The sequence below is a fragment of the Colius striatus genome, chromosome Z, assembly GCF_028858725.1.
Source record: "Colius striatus isolate bColStr4 chromosome Z, bColStr4.1.hap1, whole genome shotgun sequence".
In the NCBI taxonomy this organism is placed as follows: Eukaryota; Metazoa; Chordata; class Aves; order Coliiformes; family Coliidae; genus Colius; species Colius striatus.
In genome coordinates this window covers 36,430,669-36,455,939 of record NC_084790.1, presented here as the reverse complement: position 1 = coordinate 36,455,939, position 25,271 = coordinate 36,430,669, and the positions used below count along the sequence as shown (strand labels likewise).

General features: G+C 38.0%; 1 protein-coding gene across 2 annotated transcripts in view; it reads right to left on the bottom strand.

The window, feature by feature from the left end:
- Nucleotides 1–1,928: 1,928 nt before the first annotated feature.
- Nucleotides 1,929–25,271, bottom strand: part of RAD23B (RAD23 homolog B, nucleotide excision repair protein) — a 43,515-nt gene continuing 20,172 nt past the window's right edge. The window contains exons 3-10 of one of the 2 annotated variants that reach the window (XM_062017399.1): nt 23,277–23,356; nt 21,062–21,312; nt 17,560–17,615; nt 13,716–13,843; nt 7,957–8,080; nt 6,715–6,842; nt 6,126–6,302; nt 1,929–4,369 (exon numbers count right to left, since the gene is read on the bottom strand). In XM_062017399.1, the coding sequence (XP_061873383.1) occupies nt 4,256–4,369; nt 6,126–6,302; nt 6,715–6,842; nt 7,957–8,080; nt 13,716–13,843; nt 17,560–17,615; nt 21,062–21,312; nt 23,277–23,356 (1,058 nt within the window). In that variant the 3' untranslated portion in view covers nt 1,929–4,255. The other variant, XM_062017398.1, reaches the window with a different exon arrangement.

Genomic DNA, 25,271 nt, shown 5'->3' with positions numbered 1-25,271 from the left:
ACCTCTTTATCACCTCTCAGAGCTATGGAAAGAGCTACTGTTAAATAGTTATAACTCTTTGTTTATTTTTACTCAGAGTCACATTAGAAGTTTGCTCTTTAGCCCCACCAAACTCCGTCATTCCTCTCAATCTTCAATAAACCCTGTAACTCTTTCAGGCCTGCCGTGTCACAAACACTACTGCCTCTTCTAGGCCTAGGCCTCACTTCAATCTCCCCTCCCTAGATAGGAAATCTCTATCCCAGGTACTCAGCACTCAGTGTTTCATTTCATATCCTGCACAGAAGACTGATCATTTCCTTATTCAACACCTCGACTTCTCTGTTATCTCGTTCTTTCATTCTCTGACAGGAGTTGATAGCACTCCCTTTGCAGCTTGCATATTTTCTCCAACAGTGAAGGGGGAAAAAAAAAATGTAGGATAAAGACAAGAGCGTTGGAGGAGCGAAGGTGTGTGCTTAAATTAAGTATATAATTAACAACATGCACCTGATTTTACAAGATTTTGAAGGATTCTACAGATACACACAGACACCATGGAGACATTTTTTCATCTTTGGTTGCTGCACATTTGAGTCAAATGCTTCATATCACAACGACAGCAATGAATCCTTCCCCTGGGACAGCAAACAGAGCTACCTGCTAGAACATCTGGTTACTCGTAGAATCTATCTTGTAAAAAATCTCTATCTCAGGCAACAGTAATTTCAAGGACGTTGCTCCTTGTCTTCTGCAGGAAACTACTGCTATCTTTCCAGACTACTACTGTTACTGAAGAACAGGCATGTACCTTCATTAATTTCACTGCAGCCTGAACAGGAAATGCCACAGTGTCTTCATCAAACACGCTTAGAAACAGAGTGAAATTGTGTGTTAACGATAAACTATGTTCTCACTTTACCTTATTGTTTCCATTGAAATTGTACAGTATTTTCAGGTTAAGTTTTGGGTGCAAAAGCTGGGCTTGAAAGAAATTGGCAAAACATTTCGGAGATTTTAACATGCCTGCCTCCAAATCTCTGCAAACCCAAACAAAATACCCAATAAAACCACAAGTGACAGGTCTACCTACATTATTTGAGGACTTGGCTTTGTGTGTCCTAGTTCCATTCATTCATGTACATTCTTCAAGTAAGGCTCAAGCTGACATTTCAAAATCATAACCACAGTTTGATTTCATGAGTGATTACCTCACATTCCTAAAAAGTTCTCAATGTGGTAAGAATAAAGCATATCATCAATCCAATCTCTCGGGTTTTAGTTGGATTTGTAAAAGGATTCTGGACAAGGTTAATGAGCCATAGCCTTAAAACACAGCTGTACAGGGGACATTAGACAACTACAGAATTATCATGACTTCAGAGTAGTTTTAAAAATCCCAGTTAAACGTGCATCATGAACAGCTCTTCACTAAGCAGGTAGTTAGATGTTTTAAGACAAAGGTAGGGACTCCAGTAGCAAAACATAGGCAGAAACACTTGATATTCTTAACTACTGTTCACAAAGCCCTGAAGAGACTGCTTCCCAAACCTCTGAAGAGCTCTGCAGTAAAGAAGCTGAAAAGCACTCTGTGCAGACAAGACCTGATAGCTCAGCATATCTAGGCAACTTGTTCAGATCACACTTACCTTCTCAACACCATATCAGTTCCATACATTCTTCCCTTTTGCCAACAACTATAAAGGTGGATATGATTTTCCCTGGCAAGTACTTCACCATTGAACAGGTAACAGTTTTTGCTAGCATGTAAGGTCAAACACATGTTGTTCATCAGAAGTCACAAAATCAGCAGTTCCACTGCTGAAAAATGGGAACAGAATTACTAGTAAGGCTTCAACCACAGCAGCTATAAACCTCTCAGTCACTCATCACACAGTCACAAATGACCAAAGGTACTAGCTTTTTCAAAAAGACCAGGCTCAACAGTATTTAATTCAAATACATTTATAATAAGTAAACATTTCAGAATCAAAATTGTAGGGAGTAGACTGCAACACCCACAGATTTTCTTGCTTTACTCTCCATCTTCCAGGTGATGGAACACTTATTTCTGATAGCAATTTGAACAGTACAGAAGACTCCCACAAACTAAAAGCATTTGTCTTAGTAAGGTATTAGCTATGTAGTAAAGTACATTCAAGAAGTCCTTGTATCAATTTGGCATTTTTCAAGTACCTGGCAGCTGGTTCTTTTACAGTTAACAAATATCCCCTTTTTTCTTGCAGAGTGTTAGATTGAAATCCATCTCTTCCAGTCCATAAATATACTGAGAATCCTATTTAGCTCAAATGAGTATTAACTTGTCTAAAAATGAAAGCATTATGAAAGAGTTATTTTCTGTTTAGCATTATCACACCTCCTACTGATAGATTTGACATCACACACCTATGAAAACAATATAATCAGAATAATTAAAATACACACTATTTGGGAAAGCATCACAGATGTCTTTGTAAAGAAAGAAAAAGTAAAAGGCTTTAATACATTTCAGTACTTTGTGCAGATAATTCTTTCTTGCTCTTTTTCTCAAGACACTTGACTTGTACTTTGATCTTTAGTAGTAGTTCATTAGTTAATCCATTAATGCACAGTCTAAGCAGAAAATAATTTCTCAGTTGTACCACTACATTGTTAATATCATAAGTGGTACAACAGCTCAGCACTGTACTACTAATAATATTTTCTCAGTTACTGTAGAGATAAATTTGTAATTCAGAGAACTGGAGTAAAACCATAAAAATTCAAAATATCCCCAAGCTGTGTTCTGGAAATGTTGCACATAATAGCTTCAGATTATATTTCAATTTGCTTTCCTTGCTAGTATTGAAATGAAGAGCAAAATCTTTTCTAAGAGTCCATGTATATTAAAAGGAAGATTGTTACATTTTATGATGATTAAATAAATGGCCAGTAGGTACCAAGAAGTAAGACTCAAAATTCTGTAAGATGAGCTTATTTTCTATATAAAGGTATAAGTGCAGATTCTTTTAGGCTGAAGTAACTTGATTGCTTGCTTGATACCTCAGCTTCTCTTTCTCATAATTCTTTCCTGAACAGAAATAATTTGATCATTACAACCTGCTCAAGAGCAACAGAACACCAGTATCTTGAGACGCTTACAGCTGTGTTGTAAAATCTGTTCGACGAAGTTTGGAAGGTGAAATTTGATTTGATACAGTCTCATTGCAGCAGATAAAAATAAAGCTTGCATTTTGTTTGCTGGCAGAAGAAGAATATTCAGCTCACAAAAGTGTATATAGCAAAACCAAACATGCAATCTGTTGTTTTTAAAACTTTAACATAACATAAAAGTAGGGAAGAAATTCTTCACCGCAAGGGTGGCAAGGAGCTGGAATAGGTTGCCAAGAGGTTGTGGACACCCCATCCCTGGAAGTGTTCAAGGCCAGGCTGGATGGGGCTTTGAGCAACCCAACATACTAGGTGTCCCTGTCCACAGCAGGGGGGTTAGAACAAGATGATCTTTAAAGTCCCTTCCAACCCAAATCATTCTATGATAACATAGAAGTGAACAGTAATTAGATTTTTTTTTTTCCCTAAAAATAGAAGATGTGAACAGGAGAATAATTTTATCTATATGTATATATAGCTTCTCAGATCATTTGAGGGGGACAAAGAAGCAGGTGGTGTTTCTCAAAGATCAATACACTTTTAATCGAAACAGGTTTTCATTTGGAAAAAATACCAATGTTGTTTTAATTCAGCATTAAACAAAATACTGTACTTCTTGCACTACTTAATGCATCTGAGAAAGCAAAGTAACTACCATATTTTGACATTCATGTTTACATTTCCTCAGATCTCTTAGATTTCAGAAAGCTGATATCCAGTGTTGCCATGAAATACAGATTGCAGAATGTAGGCAGCACATGCTACTTCCAATATCAATACCAAGTAGAAAGGAACAGGAAGCAGGGCATTACATTACATTTCTGGAACTAGTACAGTAAGTGAATACCTAGCAAAAGTTAACCTACAGTTTACAGAAGGAACTAATGATCTGCAGAAGCTGATTTTTGGTTGTATATTATTTTACACTGTGATTTTCTGCATCTGCTAAATTAAAGCAGACACACTTGCTGCTTTCTTTGCTTTGTTTCCAATGTTCTCTTCCCTGCCACCCTTCCCATACACCTTATACCAAGCATTATGACTATAAGCCCAAATATCCCAGACAATCCAGTGAACAAAGTTAGTGTAATGCACCGGTATGAGGTGTGAAATACAAAAATGTCTCTCAATCTTCATCAAAGTTCTGTTGTAGAAGAAAGTTGGCAGCCAAGTTTTCATTCTTCTCACAGGCAAAATATGCCTGTATCACAAGTCCTTCGGGAAACCCTAATGCCTTCAACTGAAGAAAAGAAACAGACAGTACATTTTGTATATTAAGCTTCTTCATACATCTAGGACCTTGAGCAATTACTACTGCCTTCTTGAAACAAACATTGCTGCCTAGCCTTAGTGGATAACGAATAAGAAGGTGTTGCTTCTGTCTTTGCTAAACAGAGTTCCCGCATGAAAGAATGATTTGAATGAGTTTCATGAAGTGCCATAAAACATGTCACTTTTCTTTCACTGCCACAGACTTCAGTCACAGTAACATCAGGAAGTAATGGCACATGCTGCTGTAACATAAAAAAACCCCTTCAAACAATGCCCATTCTAAATTATTAATTACACAATGCTCAGGATTTTTCAGTGAAGTTGTTGGAACAAAAGCTCCCATCCAGTGATCACTAGTAAGTAGCCTAAGACATCACCTTAAGCCGTACTTTCAATTACTACAACTGGACTTCAAAAACTGACTACACATTGCAGCCATTTTTCTTCAGAAGTCGAGGAAGAAATTAATGTCTGTGACCAAATGACAACAGAGGATGAGAATACCATCTAAGAACTGTTTACTGTGCCAAAGTAAATGGGTTTAGTCTGCATCTGCATATGCCCAGTAAACCAATCTTTGTTTTAGCAAAAGGCAAGTACATACAACCCTTTGGAGATTTTCTTAAAACCCTAACAGTATGTGCAAGGTATTTTACATATAGGGCAGATCAAATCTGTGTGAGAAACTATGTCCTATCAGATTTAATTTCATCCTTACAAACAGCATGAATTTGTGAGCTGTTATACCAAGACACTGAAATTTTCAAGTGTCTATCACAGAAAAGGGAGGAAGCATACAGGCCTCTGTTGGGTTTTGGGACAGGTTGCAGAGGTAATGTTCTACTGCATAAAACAGCTTTAAAAGGAAATGCAGCAGACCAGATGGGATGATCTCTAGTCTTCCATGAAGAAGTACATGGACCAACAATTTTATTAGACTACTTTTACTAATTGTCAATTTTCTTGAGATCTAGAGAATTGACACCTATACTGAAATGGCTCTTTTCTGATGATCCCTACATAACACCTTAGAAAGTTTGGCCAGTTATCAGTTGAAAAACACTTGCATATACAGAAACGCTACCACAGTATGACAGCCTTGCAATTTGTTCTAAGTCTCGGAGTCACTGCCATCTACGCCAATCCATATTGACACACAGCATTTATTAATGCAATATACCACCCTGAAATATATTTTTATAGACATTGTTATCCATATTTTTAGAAAGCTGTAATTAACTAGTTCTCACGGACAGACAAATAATTGGGTCAAGCAGTGACTTTAATTAATCTGCTTAACTATGAGAGCTGTTACCACCCAAGTACTTTGCAAACAGTGCTCGTGTAGACACAGCTTTGTACCACAAAATTTATCACAGCACATCTAGGACAGTACAGTCCGAGGCTTTTGCAAGGGGAATTACTGCCCAAGTTCACACTCCTGAGGGAAATGCATTTAATCATCAAATACTACAGACAGCCTCTGATCACTTAAAAAGCTCTGAATCTTTTCAGCAATATAGGCTCAAGATTTTGGACTCGGGTGCTAAAAAGCAAGAGATGTGACTTGAAACAAAAAAATTTGCTATGAAATATAAAATATCTAAAATTATGCAGAACTACTGAGAGTAAACAAAAATGTTTAAGTTAAGGCATATCTTGAGCATGCACCAGAGTCACCCTACAGCAACAGTGAAGCAGCATTTCAAGGAAGAAAGGCTCACCCTTTCTATAGCTTCTTTTTCCTGAGGTGTTACTTGAATGTAGTTCATATGACCATTTCCAGCTTCTGCTACTCCTCCAGTGCTGGCACCATCATCACTGCCACTTAAACCTTGGCGGGACTCCAGAACTGGCTCATTCAACATATGAATAAAGTGTTCCTGGTGTTGGCTTATTTGCTGTGATACATAGGAGAATAAAAGAAATAAATACATTGGAATAAAGCATGTTTAAGCTCACCAACAAGCAAGTAAGGATATTTCTTTTCAGTGAATTAAATAGTCAAAAGACTGTGTGAAAAGTGCAGAGAGAAAAAGCATTACATCTAACCATAAGAAATGCAATTTCATGTTTTAGTTCAATTGTAGTGACCCTTTCCCTTTACTGATGTTCTCTGCACCTCTTACAAAGAGACCTGGACTAATTTCTAATGTCATAGAAAATATGTTCTGTACAGTAACAACTGCTGAAAAGCCATCAACACAATGTTGTGAGTGTTACTAACCCACTACCCCAGTTAACATCAGCATATCTCTTTCTTGTAAAGCTAAATTAAAACTAGCAGCATTATTTTGTTGCTTTCAGAGTCACCTGCAGTAGTTGAGGGTTCTCCCGTCCAATCTGTTGTAGCAATGCCGGTAACAGAGAAGGATTTTGCTGAATAATTTGTCTCATCTGCTGGAACTGAGGCTGATTTCGTAAAAACTCAAGTGGATGTCCTGAAAAATCAACAAGATAACATTTTTTAATGCTCCCAAGATTCTTACCTACACTATATTTACAGATGGGAGCAGGACATGAGAGAGTGGACAATAAAGCCCTCCCCAAAGAACGGAAGAACTTGGTCCATCACACTAGCTTATTCTAGGTTTACACAAGAATTCTTTACCTTACGGTTAAAACAATGTGCTTTCTATTCACCCAGTCTTAAGATCCAACGGTCTTCTATCCTTGGTGCCCAGCACTTTTCTCTTTATGTCTCATCTCTGAGTAATCTCATTCAGAGACATCTACCCAGCCTACTCTCCTGTCTCTATGCCTACAACTGAATTCTTCATCTCCTCCAATAAGTCAGTTCTGTCTTTCTCAAGTGAATCTTGCCTCCCATATGCTGTTAGGTACCTGAATGCAGCAGGGTCTAACATGCTCTGAAATATTCCATTCCACTCCACTCTCTTTATGAATGACACCATGTGTTCCTGTCACTACTACCTGTATGTTTAAACATTCTGGCCTCTATCAAGGCTTACATCTTGAACATAGTATCTGCTAGAGTGCAAGACAGTTATTTCCTTTTTATTGATTATGCTCCTTTAACATATTTACTTCCCTTTAAGACAGAGTTCCCTTCAGGAGGCACGAATCACTGTGTTCATGTGCTATACTGCTCACTGAGGAGTCATGGATAGGTCTTGGATGTTACATCCCATGGCCTTATTGCAAGTCTTTCCCTTGATATTCCAACTTCCAAGCAGTAAATGCATCAGTAAAGTCAGGACTGACAGTGCACATTTAGCCTAGAAGTAGGAAGCCAGACCTTAAGTGACAAAAAACACAACTGCCTCCACATTTGTGACCTTATATTTAAATTCAGAATACTGAATCAAAAGAATGTAAGTTCACAGTATTTTTAGAAACTTCATGCTTTATTCCAGACATATCCGCATACAACAAGCCACCTGTTCCAAACAAGTGCCACATTTGGAATTTTCATGTTATGAATCTTAATCCACTTTCATCTCTTCACAAGTAGAAGGAGCTTAAAACTAACTGAAGCAGGAGATCCTTAAGTGCCTGTTTCTATCATATACTCTCCAATATAATCTTTCTTACCTCCTAATGAACTAGTAGTTGTAGGTATAGTTGCTACTGCTGCTGCCACTGCTGAAGACTGAGAGACACCAGTGCTTCCTGCTTGAGTGGGTTCAGCCACAGCATGATTATCGCCAGGTATACCCTAAAGTCACAGTTCACATAATTACTTAAAGAATGCTAAGAAATACTTGTTTCATTTAGTTTTCAGAATAAAGGAAAACACATTAATGTTTTCACTGCAAATACAAAGGAAGATGCTGTGGTAGGTATGCAGTTAAACTGGAAGAGAATACTCTGAAAAGAGTAATCTGTTTTTTTGACAAGAAAAATACGTGGTTTACACAGCGAGGTAGTAAAGCACACACTGCATCAGTAAAATACATTTTACTCCGTAAACAAATACTTGCTGTGAATCCTGTTCTAAGAAGTTCTGCACGAGCAAAAAAGTTTAACTAAATATACCATTAAGTTTTAGTGTTATACAAATAAAGATACATTACAGCAACAGAACTGTAGTACACAATGATAACAGTGAGTTTATAGATGTCATAAAATCTGTCAAGAAATTAGGACTTCTTTTTTCAACATAATATGACAACTGTCATTAACTGTACCTTAAGCTTGAAAAGGCCTGTATGTTATCAAATTTTATCTGTTATAAATAGTTAACTTGTATTTCAATAATTTTCCATGTGCAAACAACTTTACATAGGAACTAATTTCTTGGGGACAAATCTAAGAAACAACAATTATAGTAAATTAGAATTTGGCTTATATTGTTGAGACAGACCTCACACTATTACCTTTCTCCTACATGAGAATCCTTTAAACTTCACATCCTAACCATGCTTTCCCTACTGTCACAAAATCAGATAATCTTAAGGGTTGGAAGGGACCTTAAAAGATCATCTAGATCTCACTGCCAGAGTAGGGCCACCTACAGTACGTCACACAGGAACTCATCCAGGTGGGCTTTGAATGTCCCCAGAGAAGAAGACTCCACAACCCATCTGGGCTGCCTGTTCCAGTGTCTTGTCACCCTCACAATGAAGAAGCTTTTCCTTGTGTTTCTTTGAAGCCTCTTATGTTCCAGCTTGTATCCATTGCTGAACTCTCTCCAGCAGCCCCCTGTCCTTCTTGAACAGAGAGGCCCAGACTGGACACAATATTCCAGATATGGTCTCACGAGGGCAGAGTAGAGGGGGAGGAGAACTTCTCTTGACCTACTGCCCACACCCCTTCTAATACACCCCAGGATGCCATTGGCCTTCTTGGCCATGAAGCCACATTGCTGGCTCATGTCATCCTGCTGTTCACCATGACCCTAAGGTCCCTTTCCTCTACACTACTCTCTTAACAGTTCATTCCCCAACCTGTACTGGTACATGGGGTTATTCTTTCCCAGATGAAAGACTCTACACTTGCCTTTGTTGAATTTCATGAGATTTCTCCCTGCCCAACTCTCCAGCCTGTCCAGGCCTTGCTGGATGGCAGCACAGCCTTCTGGTTTGTCAACCACTCTCCTCAGTTTAGTATCATCAGCAAACTTGCTGACAGTGCCCTCTGCTCCTTCATCAACGTCATTAATGCATACATTGAAAAGTATATTGTCCCACCACTGATCCCTGAGGGACTCCACTAGATACAGACTTCCCTGCTCCATTGATCACCACTCTCTTCCTTCTTCCCTTCAATCAGTTAACAATTCACCTCACCACCTGATCAACAAGTCTACACTTTCTCAGTTTTGCTGCAAGGATGCTGTGGGAGACGGTGTCAAATGCTTTACTGTTCACCTGCACCAAATTTATCCCTTTTATTCTCCTCCCTACAAACCCTGGCAGCTTTGCATGGGATGGACACTAAGACTCCTACATGGCTACAAACACAGACTGATATATACACTGATACAAACCTCCTGATACACACAGAGTAATAGTGGGGAAAGTTCTGTTAAACTCAGCCTCCAAGGACAAAACTATACAGCATTATCTGTGTCACAACACTCAGATTCCTGGGCATTAAAAAATTCCCTTCTACAGTCTTCCAGTATATTCAACTCTGGTAAGTCTGAGAAGGCAAAAGCACTGGTATAAATATGCCTTGAATGAAAAAGGCATCCTTCAGTTTGGAAACCACAAAACATAAGGAATAGAGTATACGTAAATAATCACAGAGCTTCAGTGTAACCAGACAAAGAAGAAGTTGGGCAAACCTACCACAGAAATCCCTGATAGGTAATGTAGATTGAAAATTCTGCTATGTCATGCCCTTCACACAATACAGTTTCTGTAGCTGAACAAAAAGAATAAATACACAGCCAACACAAAGGCTACATCTAGAAAGGCAGAACTGGACAATGTTCCAGGCAAAACTTGGCCTTCCTTTTGAGATAAGCAGCACATGAAGGCACAAATCACCAAACCAAGTACATGCACCTCAGAGAAATAAATGCAACTTTTCCATGTCACACACTGCATTATTATTTTATTGCTACACATCTCTCCCTCCACAGCAGGTGAAGCAAATTCTACTTATGACACAGTTCTGAGATAACTCTCTGTTATCAATGCCTTACGGAGCACTGTTTAATTACCTTTTGCCATCAAATCAACCACTTCTGGGCATTTAAGTATAATGCAGTAACTTGAGTTCATCTTATGAAATTAATGGTTGATTTCACATATTCTCAGGCATATCTTGCCACTGCAATCTATGCCCAAATTAAACAACATATGCTTCTTTAAACCTTAAGTTTGCTCCTGAATGGAATCACTATGGAAACCAGTCCACCAAAATTTACTTGGAGATCATTTCTCATCTTGAACATCACTTAAATTCATAAATACAAAGTGTTGCTCCCCAAATAACTAATACTGTGTACAATCACAATCAGATAAAACTATGCACCTTGTTCATAAAACTAGCCAACAGAAAAAGCATGATGCCTTAAAACACTGACAAGTATGATGTATCTGGAGCGTCTGTTCAATGTTTGATTATGCTCGTGGTAAAGAAATGTTTCCTAAAAATCTACAAACTAAGAGGCTGCAAACAATGGTCTGGCTGATGGCAGAAAGACAGGACTCCTTCCTGATTAGGGTTAGGAAATCTTTGGGTCAAAAACAGATCTGGATCCAAGTGCTTCCAAAGATAAGTCTGAGGCACAGAAAAAGAAATAGCATCATCTGGAACCGAGACCACTTCCTTTCATGACTATAGCAGCTCAAGGATGAAGGATTGTTTCTAGTTCCTCAGCCATAAAGCCATGAAAACCGACTAATTTGTCATCTGAACTATGGACAATAAGTGGAATCCTCAGGGCTCATTTAAGGAAAAGCCATGCTTTAAGCATAGATACTCTCTTGACATTCTTTTTCCAACATCTTACAGGTACTGATTCTTTACAGGTATACTGATTCTTTAAACCAGTACAGTGGTATATACTTACAGCTCTCAACATCCTAATCCTAGCCTGCCAATGTATAAAAGATTATCTGCCTCCAAACTTTCAGTGTTAAATAGATAGTTGAAGAACAATGGAACAGTATTTCCTAAGAAGTTGTTTAGGTGCAGCAAGATAGTAAGGAAGACATTTAGAATCCAGCATATTAAGAACAGTTAGAAAGATCTTTTGCAGCAATAGGACAATAAGAGTACTGCCAGAGCAAAGGTGTTCCTCCCCATTCACTTTTCCAGCAGAAGAGGAAGAGCCAAAACAAAATTCTCAGTAAAGAACAAGAGGAAACAGAAAGGGACCAGCAAGGGAGCCAGCAATGTGCCCTCATGGCCAAGAAGGCTAATGGAATCCTGGGACGCATCGAGAAGAATGGGATCAGCTGGTCAAGGGAGGTTCTACTCCACCCTTTCTCTACCCTGGTGAGGCCTCATCCAGAGTCCCGTATCCAGTTTTGAGCTCCCCAGCTCAAGAGGGAAAGGGAACTTCTGGAGAGGGTCCAGTGCAGGGCCACTAAAGTGATGTGGACTTGAGCATCTTTCTTATGAGAAAAGGCTGTGGGACCTGGGGCTGTCAAGCCTGGGGAAGAGGAGACTAAGGGGGAACCTCATTAAGACTCACAAGTATTTAAAAGGTGTATGTCAAGAGAACGGGGCAGCATTTTTTCTGTAGTGTCCAGTGATAGGACTAGGGGCAATGGACAAAAGCTGAAACTCAAAAAGTTCCCCTTAAACTTAGCAAAAAACTTATTTACTGTAAGGGTGAGGGAGTCCTGGCACAGGCTGCCCAGGGAGTGTGTGCAGTCTCCTTCTCGAGAGGTTTTCAAACATGCCTGGATGTGATCCTGTGTGACTTGATCTAGGTGGACCTGTTTGAGCAGGTGGTTGGACTAGATGATCTTTAGAGGTCCCTTCCAACACCTACCATTCAGTGATTCATATCACAGAAAGACCCATTCGAAACACAGGACCTACTGAATAGGTAGAAATTACCTGCTCAATTCAGTCAAATAATCTATTGGGAAAATATGCTATGTGTTGAACTCCATCCAAAAGGGCTTCCTGAAAAGAAATAAGCTACAGCAGGGAAGTACCACACTGAGTGTACAAGTACTGTACATGATTAGCACATGCACAGCAAACCAGCATGTAGAGGAGGCACTGGACTTCAAGTCTGTGCACAGACCAAAAGAGCAAAATCAACATATTTAAGGCATGAAAAACAAACATTTGAGATTTCAGACTTCTGGCAGACAGATAGAAGCTACTACATTATCTCTTAGGGCAAGACAATATTTATCACCTTTCGTTAATCTCCTAGTAGATAATTGAACTTTTTACATTCATGCACTCAAAAACATTTGTTGCCTGTTTAAAAAATGCAGGCTACAAAGTCTAGGGATCATTAACTTAAGTAGCAAGCACACCAGTGACTGGTAGTTGCAACTACTGAAAAAAGAAAGCTTTTTAACTTCAGGTAAAGATGTCAATTTTCTTACATGTCAATTTTAATAAATTTCAGATGTGGAAAGAGAAAATCAAATCAGGGGAAAAACAATATGTTAAGAGTACAAATCAGATGCACCAGAAATACTGATTAAGCAACAAGCTTCCAGACAGATTATCTGGTGGTTACAATTGACTTATCAGATTGAAATATACAAGGAGAAATAATCCCAAAAGTCCCTAAAATAACTCATAAGATTTCCATTAAAGTGAAGCTACTCTTCTATTTCCTCTTTCATCAACGAAGTTCAATTGTCTCTTCAAACTATACTTATTAAATGAGAAATTATTTCTTCCACAAAACACTAATTAAACTAAAACAGTTAAACATTTAATCTATTTCAAAACATACTCTAATATTTCTGTTTGGAAAGTATATTAAGAATGCTGTGCATTATTAATGAAAACAATGAGCTGGAACTTGAAAAAAGTTTTTGTGATGTCAAAGATACTAATACAAAATATAGCTAATATTGTCACTATAATGTAACAAAAAATCATCAGCCAGTCAAAACTATCACTGTAACTGGACATACTTTAAATACCTATTCATACAAATCAACAAAGAATAAAAATAAAGCTACAGATATAGTTAGAGATTACTTAAGTTCCTCTAACACATTTAAACCCCTTAAAATCTGAATGTCAGTCTTCCAGATGCTCTGCTTAGAGATCTTGTTCCTCTATAAGCATGTATTACTCTCACTGATGAGATAATATTAAAATGAACAAGCAAATCAAAGTTAAAATTAGTATTTTAGTGAGGAAGAAATAAAATGGGAAAGAAGATGATGTAGGTAAATTCAACTGCTCACCATTAAAAGGTATTCCACTGCTCTGTCAGGATTGTTGAAGCTGGCCCTCAGTGCTGCAATTACTTGCTCTCGTTCATAGCCCATTGACATGATCTCAGTCACCATATTCTCATACGACTGACCTGTCACTAGAAGTAACATGATTAACGTTTAAAAGGAATAAAGCAAAAATCCCACAAGAAAATGTCAATGGATAAACTTAATTTCCACCTAAATCTGAGTTGTTCATTGAAAAGTAAAAAAATTGTTCATATTAAAATTGCCATGGATCTGTGTCTTTAACTCCAAATATAGTCTGGTGGTTTCATTACGCATTGGATTGGAATAGTAGAGGGTAATGAACACAATATAAACATCTATGAAAAAAACAGCAGTTGGGATACTTTTGTACTTGTAATTAAAACAATATTTCCTCTCTATGCTTTCAGCTAAGATAAAAGGCATTCTCACAGCTAAGATTCAAATTGTGATGTATCAGGAAACAAGAAGAATCAAGAAAAGTATCCTGCAGTGTAACTTCAGAAATTAAACTTTCTAGGCATAAATCTGCCTGTCTAACTGTTAGCCATTGAGGTTTTTCCAAATAAAGACTTAACACTATGCTATGGTGACAGAGATGACAAATAGTGATGACCAAGTTACAGTGGTACATTGATATATGCCAGTGATGATGATGATGTCATTTAATCAACCAATGGACCAATTCAAGTCAGGCAGAAGACTTGAAGTTCTATCCAGGAAAGTCACTCAAGACTTCAATGAGTGTTCAGAAGCACAAGTTATCATTTAATTAATGTATATTTGACTAGACATCCATCTCAACAAATCCCCCTCTCTTACAGCATAAATGGACTAGAACCATCCCACACCTGCTGCCATCAAGACAAAAGGACACATTCACTATAGATGGAGCAATTTAAGGACAACCGATCTCTGCACTAATGGTAGGTAAAATTCTCTCTTTTCATTATCCATTTCTTCTTCCTTTAAAGAGGACAGCAGGTTTAATAATTAAAAAAAAGTAACTATTGTATTATAAATCGTAACTGAGCAACATCTTAAAGGTTATCTTCCCATGCAAAAACAGAAGAGGAACAAATCCAAGCATTAAAATACCATTTGTTTCCTCAGACAAAGGTATTTCTGATTTCAGTGGTGCCCTACTACCGGCTCTCTAACAATACGACGTTAGTGGAAAGAGAGTTAAATTATTAACAATCATCACAAAACTTGACAGATTAATAAAAGGAGAGGAAAAACATACTGCTATTCTGCCAAGGCAAGTAAATCACAACTAAAAGAATCAAAGCAAACATCATTCTAATTCTTTAGGGAGAAGGCGTTTAGCTCTACACAACACCACCACCACCATAGTGCTTGATTTTTAAAGAATGCTTCTAAATAATCAGTAGATGTGTGACTGAAGGCAATATAGTCTAGAACAAATGAAAAAACAGCTCTAGCCCAAGGACAGTTGTGCATTATCTGTAAATAACAGATTTACAACCCTTGACTAATTTTGAGTATTTATCATTTAAACTTCAAAATAATAGTGTCAATCTGACTTAGGGAATTCTAAGTTCATGTCTTCATATCTAACTACAAGATCCATCAAAAGCACTTAAACTTCCCTTCCAAACAAAAATACTTCTCCATATACCTTCAGAGAAACAAAAAAGACAAGCCAACAATTGTTTCCACACAGTGATTTTGTAAAACTTACTGCTTGTTTTCTGGCACAGCACTAGTTTACCCATACTATTGCTAAAAAACTAATCAAGGTAAACAGCAAGGAGAATTTATCTAATTAGTTACTACTTAAATGTGTCTGTAGTGCTCTTTTGTAAGCTAGGTAAAGACTTGAAGAGCATGACAAAATTTGGTACAGAAAAAAAAAAAAGGATGCAAGGAGGTAGCCTTGCTCTGAACAGACTGTTACATAAACCATAACTAAAAAGCCAAAGGAGGAAACAATTACTGTGAATTTACACACATGTATGTACTCCTATAAAGCTTACTTATACAAGTCATGCAAAAGTAAGACCAAGAAGAGTAATTGAGCAATTTGCACACCAGAAATATTGTATGTAAATGCTACTGAGAATATGTGCAAGGTCAATGCTGAACTGATTCTACTCTTTGCTTTTGTCTTTCAAATAATACTTCAAAGCTGGATTAACTTCCAAATCCAGTTCACCACACTACCCACAATAACTCTTGTCCTGTGCCCTAAAGAAAGCTTCATCTGCTCCAGTGAAAAGGCATGATTGCACAGGAACTGCAAGACGTGCAGATCTTCATGTAGCACACAGAGCCACATCAGTTTTCAATCAGCCTATGTAACTGGAAACAAAAGCAAATCAGTAGAAACCAATCTTTGCACTTAAAGTGAAGTAAATTATCGTCAGACAATGCAAGTGACAGTCCACAGTAAAAACATGCCTAGGATCCTACTTAGTATGTAAAGACGTATCACTTGAATTAGTGCAAACAAATTCCTTTTAAGACAGTTTCTAAAGAAAAAGAACCAAAGAGTTAATGACTGTTGTCTTTGGGTTCTGCCATATACCCCTTGCAGTATGCTTACACGGTAAATAACATATAATGTTTATTATTTCCAAACTGTCAGGGACACAGGGATTTACTGTATTAGATAATAATCAAAGAACTTTTAAGTAAAATGAATTGTAAGGTGATGCTTTCCTGTTACCTTGAAAGATTTTTTTTTTCTTAGTTCTGAAGATAAGTGAATCAACACCAATAGCTTCCTTAAACTTGTTGGTCAATAATGTAAACAGGAGTATTTGTGATCATATCTCAGTCATTAAGGCTCAATGAGTAGATGATGAAGCCAGGACTACCTTTGGTAGCACAAGTCATTTTAAAACTGTAATAGAACTCAACTGGTTGTTTCCTACAATATCTAACAGCCATTTCAGCTCATACATTTCTTCAGCCTAAAACCCTATGTCTTAAGACCCAAGTTGCAATTAGGCTAAACCTGGAGGTTACTACCAAGAGATATAAAACATTACTGCTGCTCCTAAATCACCTTGGGCTGCTTAGTCACATACCTGCCTCCAGTATATCCACACAGATGTATTAAAAAATTTAAGCAAAATTCTTTAAGTAGTTTAAGACTTTATATTAAGTCCCAGCTCAATGTCTATAGAAATAAGACAAAACTTTTTTAAAAATCTCTTTATTTCTGTGCCTTAATTTGCTACACTCAAAAAGAAAATCCCCTCCAAAAGTTTAAGCAAGAAATGATGGCTTTGGCTAGTAATTTCATAGCTGTCAGAACCAGCATAAATGAGGGATTTTACCCTTTTGGAAGAAAAATGAATTGACTGTAAGTATATGGAGGCATTCATTCGTCAATCCAGACAGCATCAGATTTGGTGAATTTATCTAATCTCAGTGTGTCAAAAAACAGTACTGTCAAAGGTGGAACAAGTGAATAACAAAGGCAGACATGTTATTAGACCTACACACCAGGAAGCAAAGGTGAAAAGCGCATACATATTTATGTCCAATTTTCTGTTCAAGCCACTTTAAATTGAACTAACTTCTAACTAGAGGAGAAATTAAGGAAAACAGGTAAAGTAATAGGAATGATAAGGATCTTCCTTTCACACAATGAAAATATCTGAAGCGAAATATTCCTCGGCAATGAAGTTCTTGATGCTGGTTCTAAGATTTCAACTTCAGGTTTCAGAGAAGAGTACTTTGGTTATAACTTTATCAATGACAGATACAGAAGAGAATGTCAACATCTGCTAATCTGTCAATTGTTTCTGCTGCACCAAAATAATGTCTACATTAAAAAAAACACTCCACTTACCAAGTGCACTTATAGCATCCTCAAAAAGATTTGATCGAGATGTATCACCTGTTGTACTGTAAGATGAAGACAAGTGCAATGGTAATTACAAAACTTTGGAAAACTTCCTGTTTTTTTAAAAAAAGCAGCAGCAGCTGTAACTAATAGCCCCTTTTGTTTCAAAAAAACCAACAAAGCCTTCCAAAGAGTTCTCTTTTGGTCTTACAGTGAGACCAGATTTTACAAAACTTACAATGCTATCATTTTTAACACAAGGACCACCTTCCCCCTACCCTCTCAACAGTTTGGCTCTTGCCCATCTGCTCAGGGATTAGCCATCTGTTCACTTGAATGCTTTAAAGGGTGGAGAACAAGGTGTGTTTTCAAAAGCACACAGCAGTCTCACTAACTGCTCCTCCAGTCATTGGTCTGATCTCAATGAACACCCAAGGAGGCCAGTAGCAAGCATTTATTAAAAACTCAGTACTCTACTTTCCCAGGAATATAAACTGCTAACATTTGCAACTACTCCATCTCAAATTATCAAAGCCATTTGGACTATTGGATTAAAGGCTCACCTCCATGAACACCAAGGAACACAGAGGCACACCACTAGGTAGATGAACCCCAGTTAACTCAGAGCCAAGGATGCCCTTTTCCCAGCTCCTCCCGTGGTTGAAACTTAAAAGCATCATCCCCTTGGTCTTGAGGTGCCACCCTGATGGGTTCACAGGAGAGGGTCTTCAAGTCTCCTTACAGATCAAGGACGTTACTGCCTACAGGGTGGTGAAATGCACCATGAGGTGCCAGGGAAAAGTGTTTGGGGATTATGCAAGACTTATTATGGAATACCACGAGGAAGAACATAGGCAGGGAAAAGGAAGCATCAAGGCACCCTGCAGATGAAAAGCATGGTAAAGCACACAAAACCAGGAGGGTCAGTCATATGTGAACAGTACTTGCCTGTCCATGCCCTGCACCTGATCCATCCTGCCTTCCAATTAAAATCCATTTCTAAATATTTTTTTCTGCGGGGGGGGGTGGGGAGGCCAGGCATGTATCTCTATTCTACATGCACGTGTGTGTATGGAAGTCCAAGTGTTTACAATTTGGCAGGGAACCATGACTGATAGGGATCCACATGTCTGTAGAGCCAGCAACTACAGAGATCAGACACCATGGGAACCTCAGTGCCAGAAACTGAAGAAGTGGCCATAGGGGTCCATGTGCCTGGGATGTCAGCATACTCTGTCTAGATGTATATGCTGGCACTTGTACTCACCAGCAAGCATCAAACTTGAGTACAGTGAGTAGGGTAACACACTTGATAGCCAGGCGTTGAACAGCTGTAAGTCAGTCAGCTGTTGCAGACAGAGCTGAGAAATGACCTGCTGGAAATACAGCAGCATTTGGTAGTCAGCTACTGATAAGATCATAGGCCTCTAACAGCTATTGGAGAGATGTGTTCACGTGTCCATGAACCAGGCAACCATGTACCACTGGACCTAGGGACTAGCTCCCAGATTCAGTGCATGTCTACAGACAGTTCCTGAATGGATCCTTTGTGTGCACACATGCATACAAAGAGAATCCAAGTATCACCAACTGGAGTAGGGTTTCAGGGCTCAGGCAGTCACATGCCCAGGTACCAAAAGGTCAAGAGGCTGGGAGATCTAGGAGGCAGCTATTGAAATAAACTAAGGGCAGTTACTGGAGAAACTTGTATTGTTCATTTATATGTTTGTACACATGTATTTTGCACTGGTGGGCTTTGCTCTGAGTAGCTAGAGAGGAATGGGATGTGACTGATGGTGGTGTACAGTTGCTTGAGTGCTGCTTCTTCCTGCCTATGCTGAGCTATGCAGCATATATATATAGATATACACTTAAGTTTATGTACTGGGACTACATGTTCAATCTTGATACTTGATAGACGCTGGGGACATGGAGTTGCAGCAGCCTCTCACCTATCAGGCTATCAGAGTCAGCAACTCTTATCAGCACATGAAAGATGATCAGATTAATCTGAATCGGTTTGCTGAAGATGACACTAAAATTCTAACACGGTATTTAAAGAGATTATTTTTTTTAATGCAAGAAAAAATTTGTTCCAACTAGAATGCTTCACTAGTATCTATCACTAGTAGGGTTTACATCTGAAAAAGGTTAAAACAGGACATTGGCTTGCCTGGCCATGGCTCAATAAATCTATACTAGCCTCAGTAATTTAATTTCTAAAGCAAATCAGAAACAAGGGCTACTCATAGAAATCATGGCAGGTGGTAACTACAATGTATTTATTAAATTATTCTCTTCCTTCCTGTTAAATATGTACAATTGAGGCTCCCTTAATGCAGTTTTACAACACTGCAATCTTGGAAAACTTGGAAAGCACTGTTTCAGTATCAAAGATTTAATCTAATCCTTGGACCTACTAGACAAGCTGAGCAGCAAAAAAACTCCACTCATCAATATTTAAAAAAAAAAAATCTAAACCAACTGATAAATGAAGCTTCATTTGTACTCCACTTTAAAATAACATGCATTTCTCAAAATCGCAAAATTAAATCATTAGGGTATTTAGTGCAAGAAATTTGTGATGATATTTTCAAGCTACTAGGCAACGCAAGTTCTGTTTCCTTATCAAATCAGTATTTGATGGTGTTCAAATACAACCACTTCAAAAATTACTGCCTCGTGCTCCAGTATTAACATAAATCATACACAAATAATCAAAAAATAGTGTATGGAAAATGAAGTTTTGATGCTATTCAAGGGCTATTACATTACAGTTAACGATATTTTTATCTCATGTAATACTTCAGCAACTTCAAGTGAGCAAAAAAGGCCACAGTATATAACAGGGATAAAACCTGTAACTTCATTTGATTCCCTTAAATATAGAGAATTAAGGTTAAAAGCTATCCCAACTCCTATAAAGATCTGCAGATGGGCTAAGGACCATTAATAACAATAAGGCTGTAGATTTAAACATTACATGATTAACAGCAATACTATATCCTACATTTTGGAAGAAAAAGCTCTTTCCAGAAATTGAGACACTCTTATCAGCAATAAAGTACTTAGGGTTGAAATCTAACCGACATGACTCAAAATACAATCAGAGGTCTATGAATAGGACAGGATACACCCCCCTAAAGTCTAGTAGCTTTGTGAACAGTACATTAATATCATCAGCAGGTGAACATGCTCAGACTGAAAAGAAACTTGTGCCACAGTAACTATGAAATGCCTAACTGGAGGACACTAGATGCCATTTTCCACTCCATCAGTTTAGCCTCAAGACTACAATTCCTATAGGAGAAGGTGTAAGTGGGAAGGGGCACTTCTCACTATCTTGATACTTGAGCCACAGACTAAAGTTACAGTTAAGAAAGAAGAAAAACTATGCAAAACCGAGAAAATTATTAGACTAACACTATAATGGAAAATTCAAATTAAAAGCCAAAACTAGAAGCAATAGAAATGAACAGGGAAGCCACTTTTGAAGGCTCATTCATACCTGTCAGTTGATGATGGGCTGGCAGCAGCTGGTGCTTCTGGTGGTTTTTCTGCTGGCTTTTCCTCTTCAGAAGCACTCACAGGTTCAGATTCAGAAGCAACTGCATCTGGTGCTGGTGGTGGTGGAGGGACAGAAGCTGGCACAGGGGCAGCAGCGGGGACTGGTGCAGTAAGTGGTGTGGGAGTTGCAGTTGTCAAGCTAACAGTGGCAGTAGCATTTGACTGCTGAGTCGCTCCAGCTGCTGCTTTGGGCTATAGGAAGTAAACGCAATTCAGACACAGTACAAAGCTCCTAAAGTCACACTTTCTGTATAGTCAACACATTACGTCGTCAAGGACAATGTTAAAATATTGCCAAGAAGTCCACAATGCCTTTTACTGTGTTTAATCAAGCAATGGCTACTGTCACTTAAAGGACTTATTTAGACACCTAAGCAGTCATGCTATTTGACTATATGAAGTGAAATGTAAAGATAACATTTAAATATTTATATACTGCAATACTCTAAACATGAAAACAACATTGTGCTCTTACAAAAGTGCCCTTTTTTTTTGGAAAAAAAGTGACACAGTTGTCAGAAGACATCTGGCAAATGTAACAAGATAACATTTTCTCACCACTCAAATTTGAAAACAGAAATAAAGACAAAAATCACATTGTGTTGTGAATTCTATTTGCTGGAAAGTGCGACGCTAAAAAAATTTAAACATAACCTGCAATGAGTTTTACTTACGAATGCTTACATTCAAAGCACTACATAAATAACATTTCACATACTTGAGTTCAGAATAAAGCAGAATAAAGGACTATCAGATCCAGAATGACAAATTACTTGCATGTAATTGTGATTTAATCTTGGAAACATGAGTTTTGCTTGAATGCAGTATTAACCCCATTATATAGAAATTACACTTTTCAGAATGATTGTAACCTTCAGATAATTACAGGGTTCTAAATTTTTCAAAGCTGTAGCACTGTAGTGTTTTATCCACAAATACCCTTAAGGACTGACAAGGCTGACTCCCCATCTCTGCCTTACTAAGAGAAAGAGTTGAACTTTAACAAAACATAACCACTTGTTCAAGAAGAATCACTTACAACAATTGCTTGAACTAGGAAAATTGTATTTCCTACTGTTATCTGAAAGGAAAGGAGAAGCTGAGAACTAATAGCTTCCAACATGACATAAGAAGCATTCCAAAAAAACCAACAAAATGTATCTGAGCTTCAAAGTGGTTGTGTTTACATGACAGGGCATGCCATAAAGAAAAGAACCACAAAAAGCAAAATTGAGCCTGAAGACTTATCACTGAAGAAATGTCCACTCCAAAACATGGGTACTTTAACATAAGAAGGCATTGCATTTAGCAGTTCTTCTGGTCTGTTTCTTTTGCTACGAAAAAAAATGAAAGCTGTACCCTGAAATCCTATCTGCACCTGTTCTCTTGTACTGATAAATGTCTGTTCAAGGCAATTCACAGGACAGAATACTCATGGAATGACAAAATGTTCATGAAGACAGCAGTAACAGTTACATTCAAAACAGAGACTCTAATAAGCCAATAACAGACAGAAATGGAAGCTAACTGAACACAGGTTTTCTTTGTCAGAAGGAGGATGTCTAACTCAAAAATCTACTTCATATCTCAAGACAGAGATGAAGACAGTTTTGTTCAGATCCCAAGGACCTGCAGTAAATAGAAAATTAGCTATTTGGTTAATGAAAGCAATCTAGCAACTGCTTAAGAGGAGGGATAATTCAAATACTGCCATATGCAGTCATTCAAGATGCACAGGTTTGTTGATTAGCATAGACCGTTGAGCTTCAACAAAAGAAACAGACATGAGTTTTGAGAATCTATATGGCAAGACTGGACAAGTTCTGTACAGAGACTTAGTAACAATCTACATATTCCCTTCTCCCTTTAAATAATATTAATGGAAAAATAATACAGAGACACAAGAAAGATGAAGATGTAAAATCAGCCACTTGCACATTTTTCTTTGATTTTTTTTCTTTTTAGCACAGAATAGCAACAACAATCCACATAAACAAACTAGTATTCACAACAGCATTTATTCTCACTGCTGACCAAAACTTCCATATGATCCAACTCTGCTGATGTTAAAGGTGAGCATATACAAACACTCATTGCAACAAAAAAGGAAGAATGAAATAAATGCAATTTCCTTTTCAAACATAATGGCTACTCACTTTTGTCACCATAACCACCACAAAGTTCTTCTCATCTATTTTGTATTCTTTAAGAGCAGTATCATCATTAAGGATTTTACCTGGCAAATTAAACAGATACAAATTAAGAAGTTATTAATGGATCATTAGGATTAATCTTGGGATTCTTTCATACAAATGCAGCTGCAAAAAAACTCACCAAAACCATTTTTTTGTGCAGATGTATAAACACTCATAACCCTATAAAAAGTGTTTTGGCTATTAAGCTGTGGCAGTAGAGCTACAAGTAATTTTCTTTCTACAATGTCCCTAGTACTATTTAGCTTGAAAGCTGTTGCCATATATGTTGAAGATGCTTCCAATTTCAAACAGAAGCATTAAATCTAGAGAAAGATTTATTGGATCTTTAACACAGACACCAGTGATGTAGAGGAAAGGCTTTAATATACAATAAACTTAACTGAATAATTTAGGCCTGGTTATACACTTCAGACACAGGAAATAAAACTCCTTCTTGCTCATCTTCTGATTGCTCTTCAGATGTAGTAAACTGTCTACAGTTCCTTGTCATAGGTCAAGTTTATTTGCCTTAGATAAGTTTGTGACTTCACAACTTTAACAATTTGTTCTTAAAAGAAAGCTAAGCATTGGAAAAAGCTAGAACTCTTCCACATTGTGCTACCTTGATAGAAGGACATCTAAAAAAAATAAAATCAGACAAAACCAGAAGTGTTTGTTAAACTACAACTTTCAATGTTTCATAGCAGAAATGGTCCTGGGGCAAAGTAGACTTGCCTCATGTCTACAGGAACTCTGAAACATACTATGTCACACAGATTTTGGTTTTTATCTAGGTATAAGCTGATGTTGAGAGTATCACAAGTCAAAAAATTCAGTCTGTATTTCAGCAAGTTTTATAGAACCTATTTCTTTTACAAAGCTTTCAGGAAACCTCCACCCTCCATCAGATTTTTTCACAGGCCATATGGGACTATTAAATGGGGAATGAGTTTTGCTAATTACTCCTTGAGCCTCCAGTTGTTGAATCAACTCACGGATGGGAGCCAGGGAATCTTGGTTCGTGTGATATTGAGGGTGGAGGTTAGCAGTAGACTATTGTGGCCTGAATGAAATGACACCACCACTGAGTGCTGCTGTACCAGACATGTTGGAGCTCCAGTATGAACTGGAGTCAAAAGCAGCCAAGTGGTATGCTACGATTGACATCGCCACTGCATTTTTCTCAATTCCGTTGGCAGCAGAGTGCAGGCCACAATTCACCTTCACATGGAGAGGTGTCCAATATACCTGGAATCGATTGCTCCAGGGGTGGACACATAGTCCTACTATTTGTCATGGTCTAATCCAAACTGTGCTGGAAACGGGTGATGCCCCTGAACATTTACAACACATTGATGACATAATTGTATGGGGCAACACAGCAGAAGAAGTGTTTGAGAAGGGGAAAATAATAATTCAGATTCTCCTAAAAGCTGGTTTTGCTGTAAAAAGAAACAAAGTAAAGGGACCTGCACAAGAGGTCCAGTTTTTGGGCATAAAATGGCAAGATGGGTGTCGGCATGTGCCTATGGATGTTGTGAACAAAATAGTGACTACGTCTCAACCAACTAATAAGAAAGAAACACAAGCCTTCCTGGGCCTTGTGGGATTCTCGAGGATGCATATGCCAGGTGATAGTCAGCTTGTGAGCCCTCTAATTTTTAGAGTAACCAGTAAGAACTGTTTTGAATGGGGCCTTGAGCAACAACAAGCTTTTCAACAAATTAAACAGGAAATAGCTCGTGCAGTTGCCCTTGGGCCCATCCGTACAGGACCAGATGTGCAAATATCCTCTACACTGCCACTGGAGAGCATGGTTTCACCTGGAGCCTCTGGCAGAAAACATCTGGAGAAACCCGAGGTCAACCATTAGGCTTTTGGAGCTGAGGATATCAAGGATCAGAAGCCCACTACACTCCAACTGAAAAAGAAATACTAGCAGCATATGAGGGACTT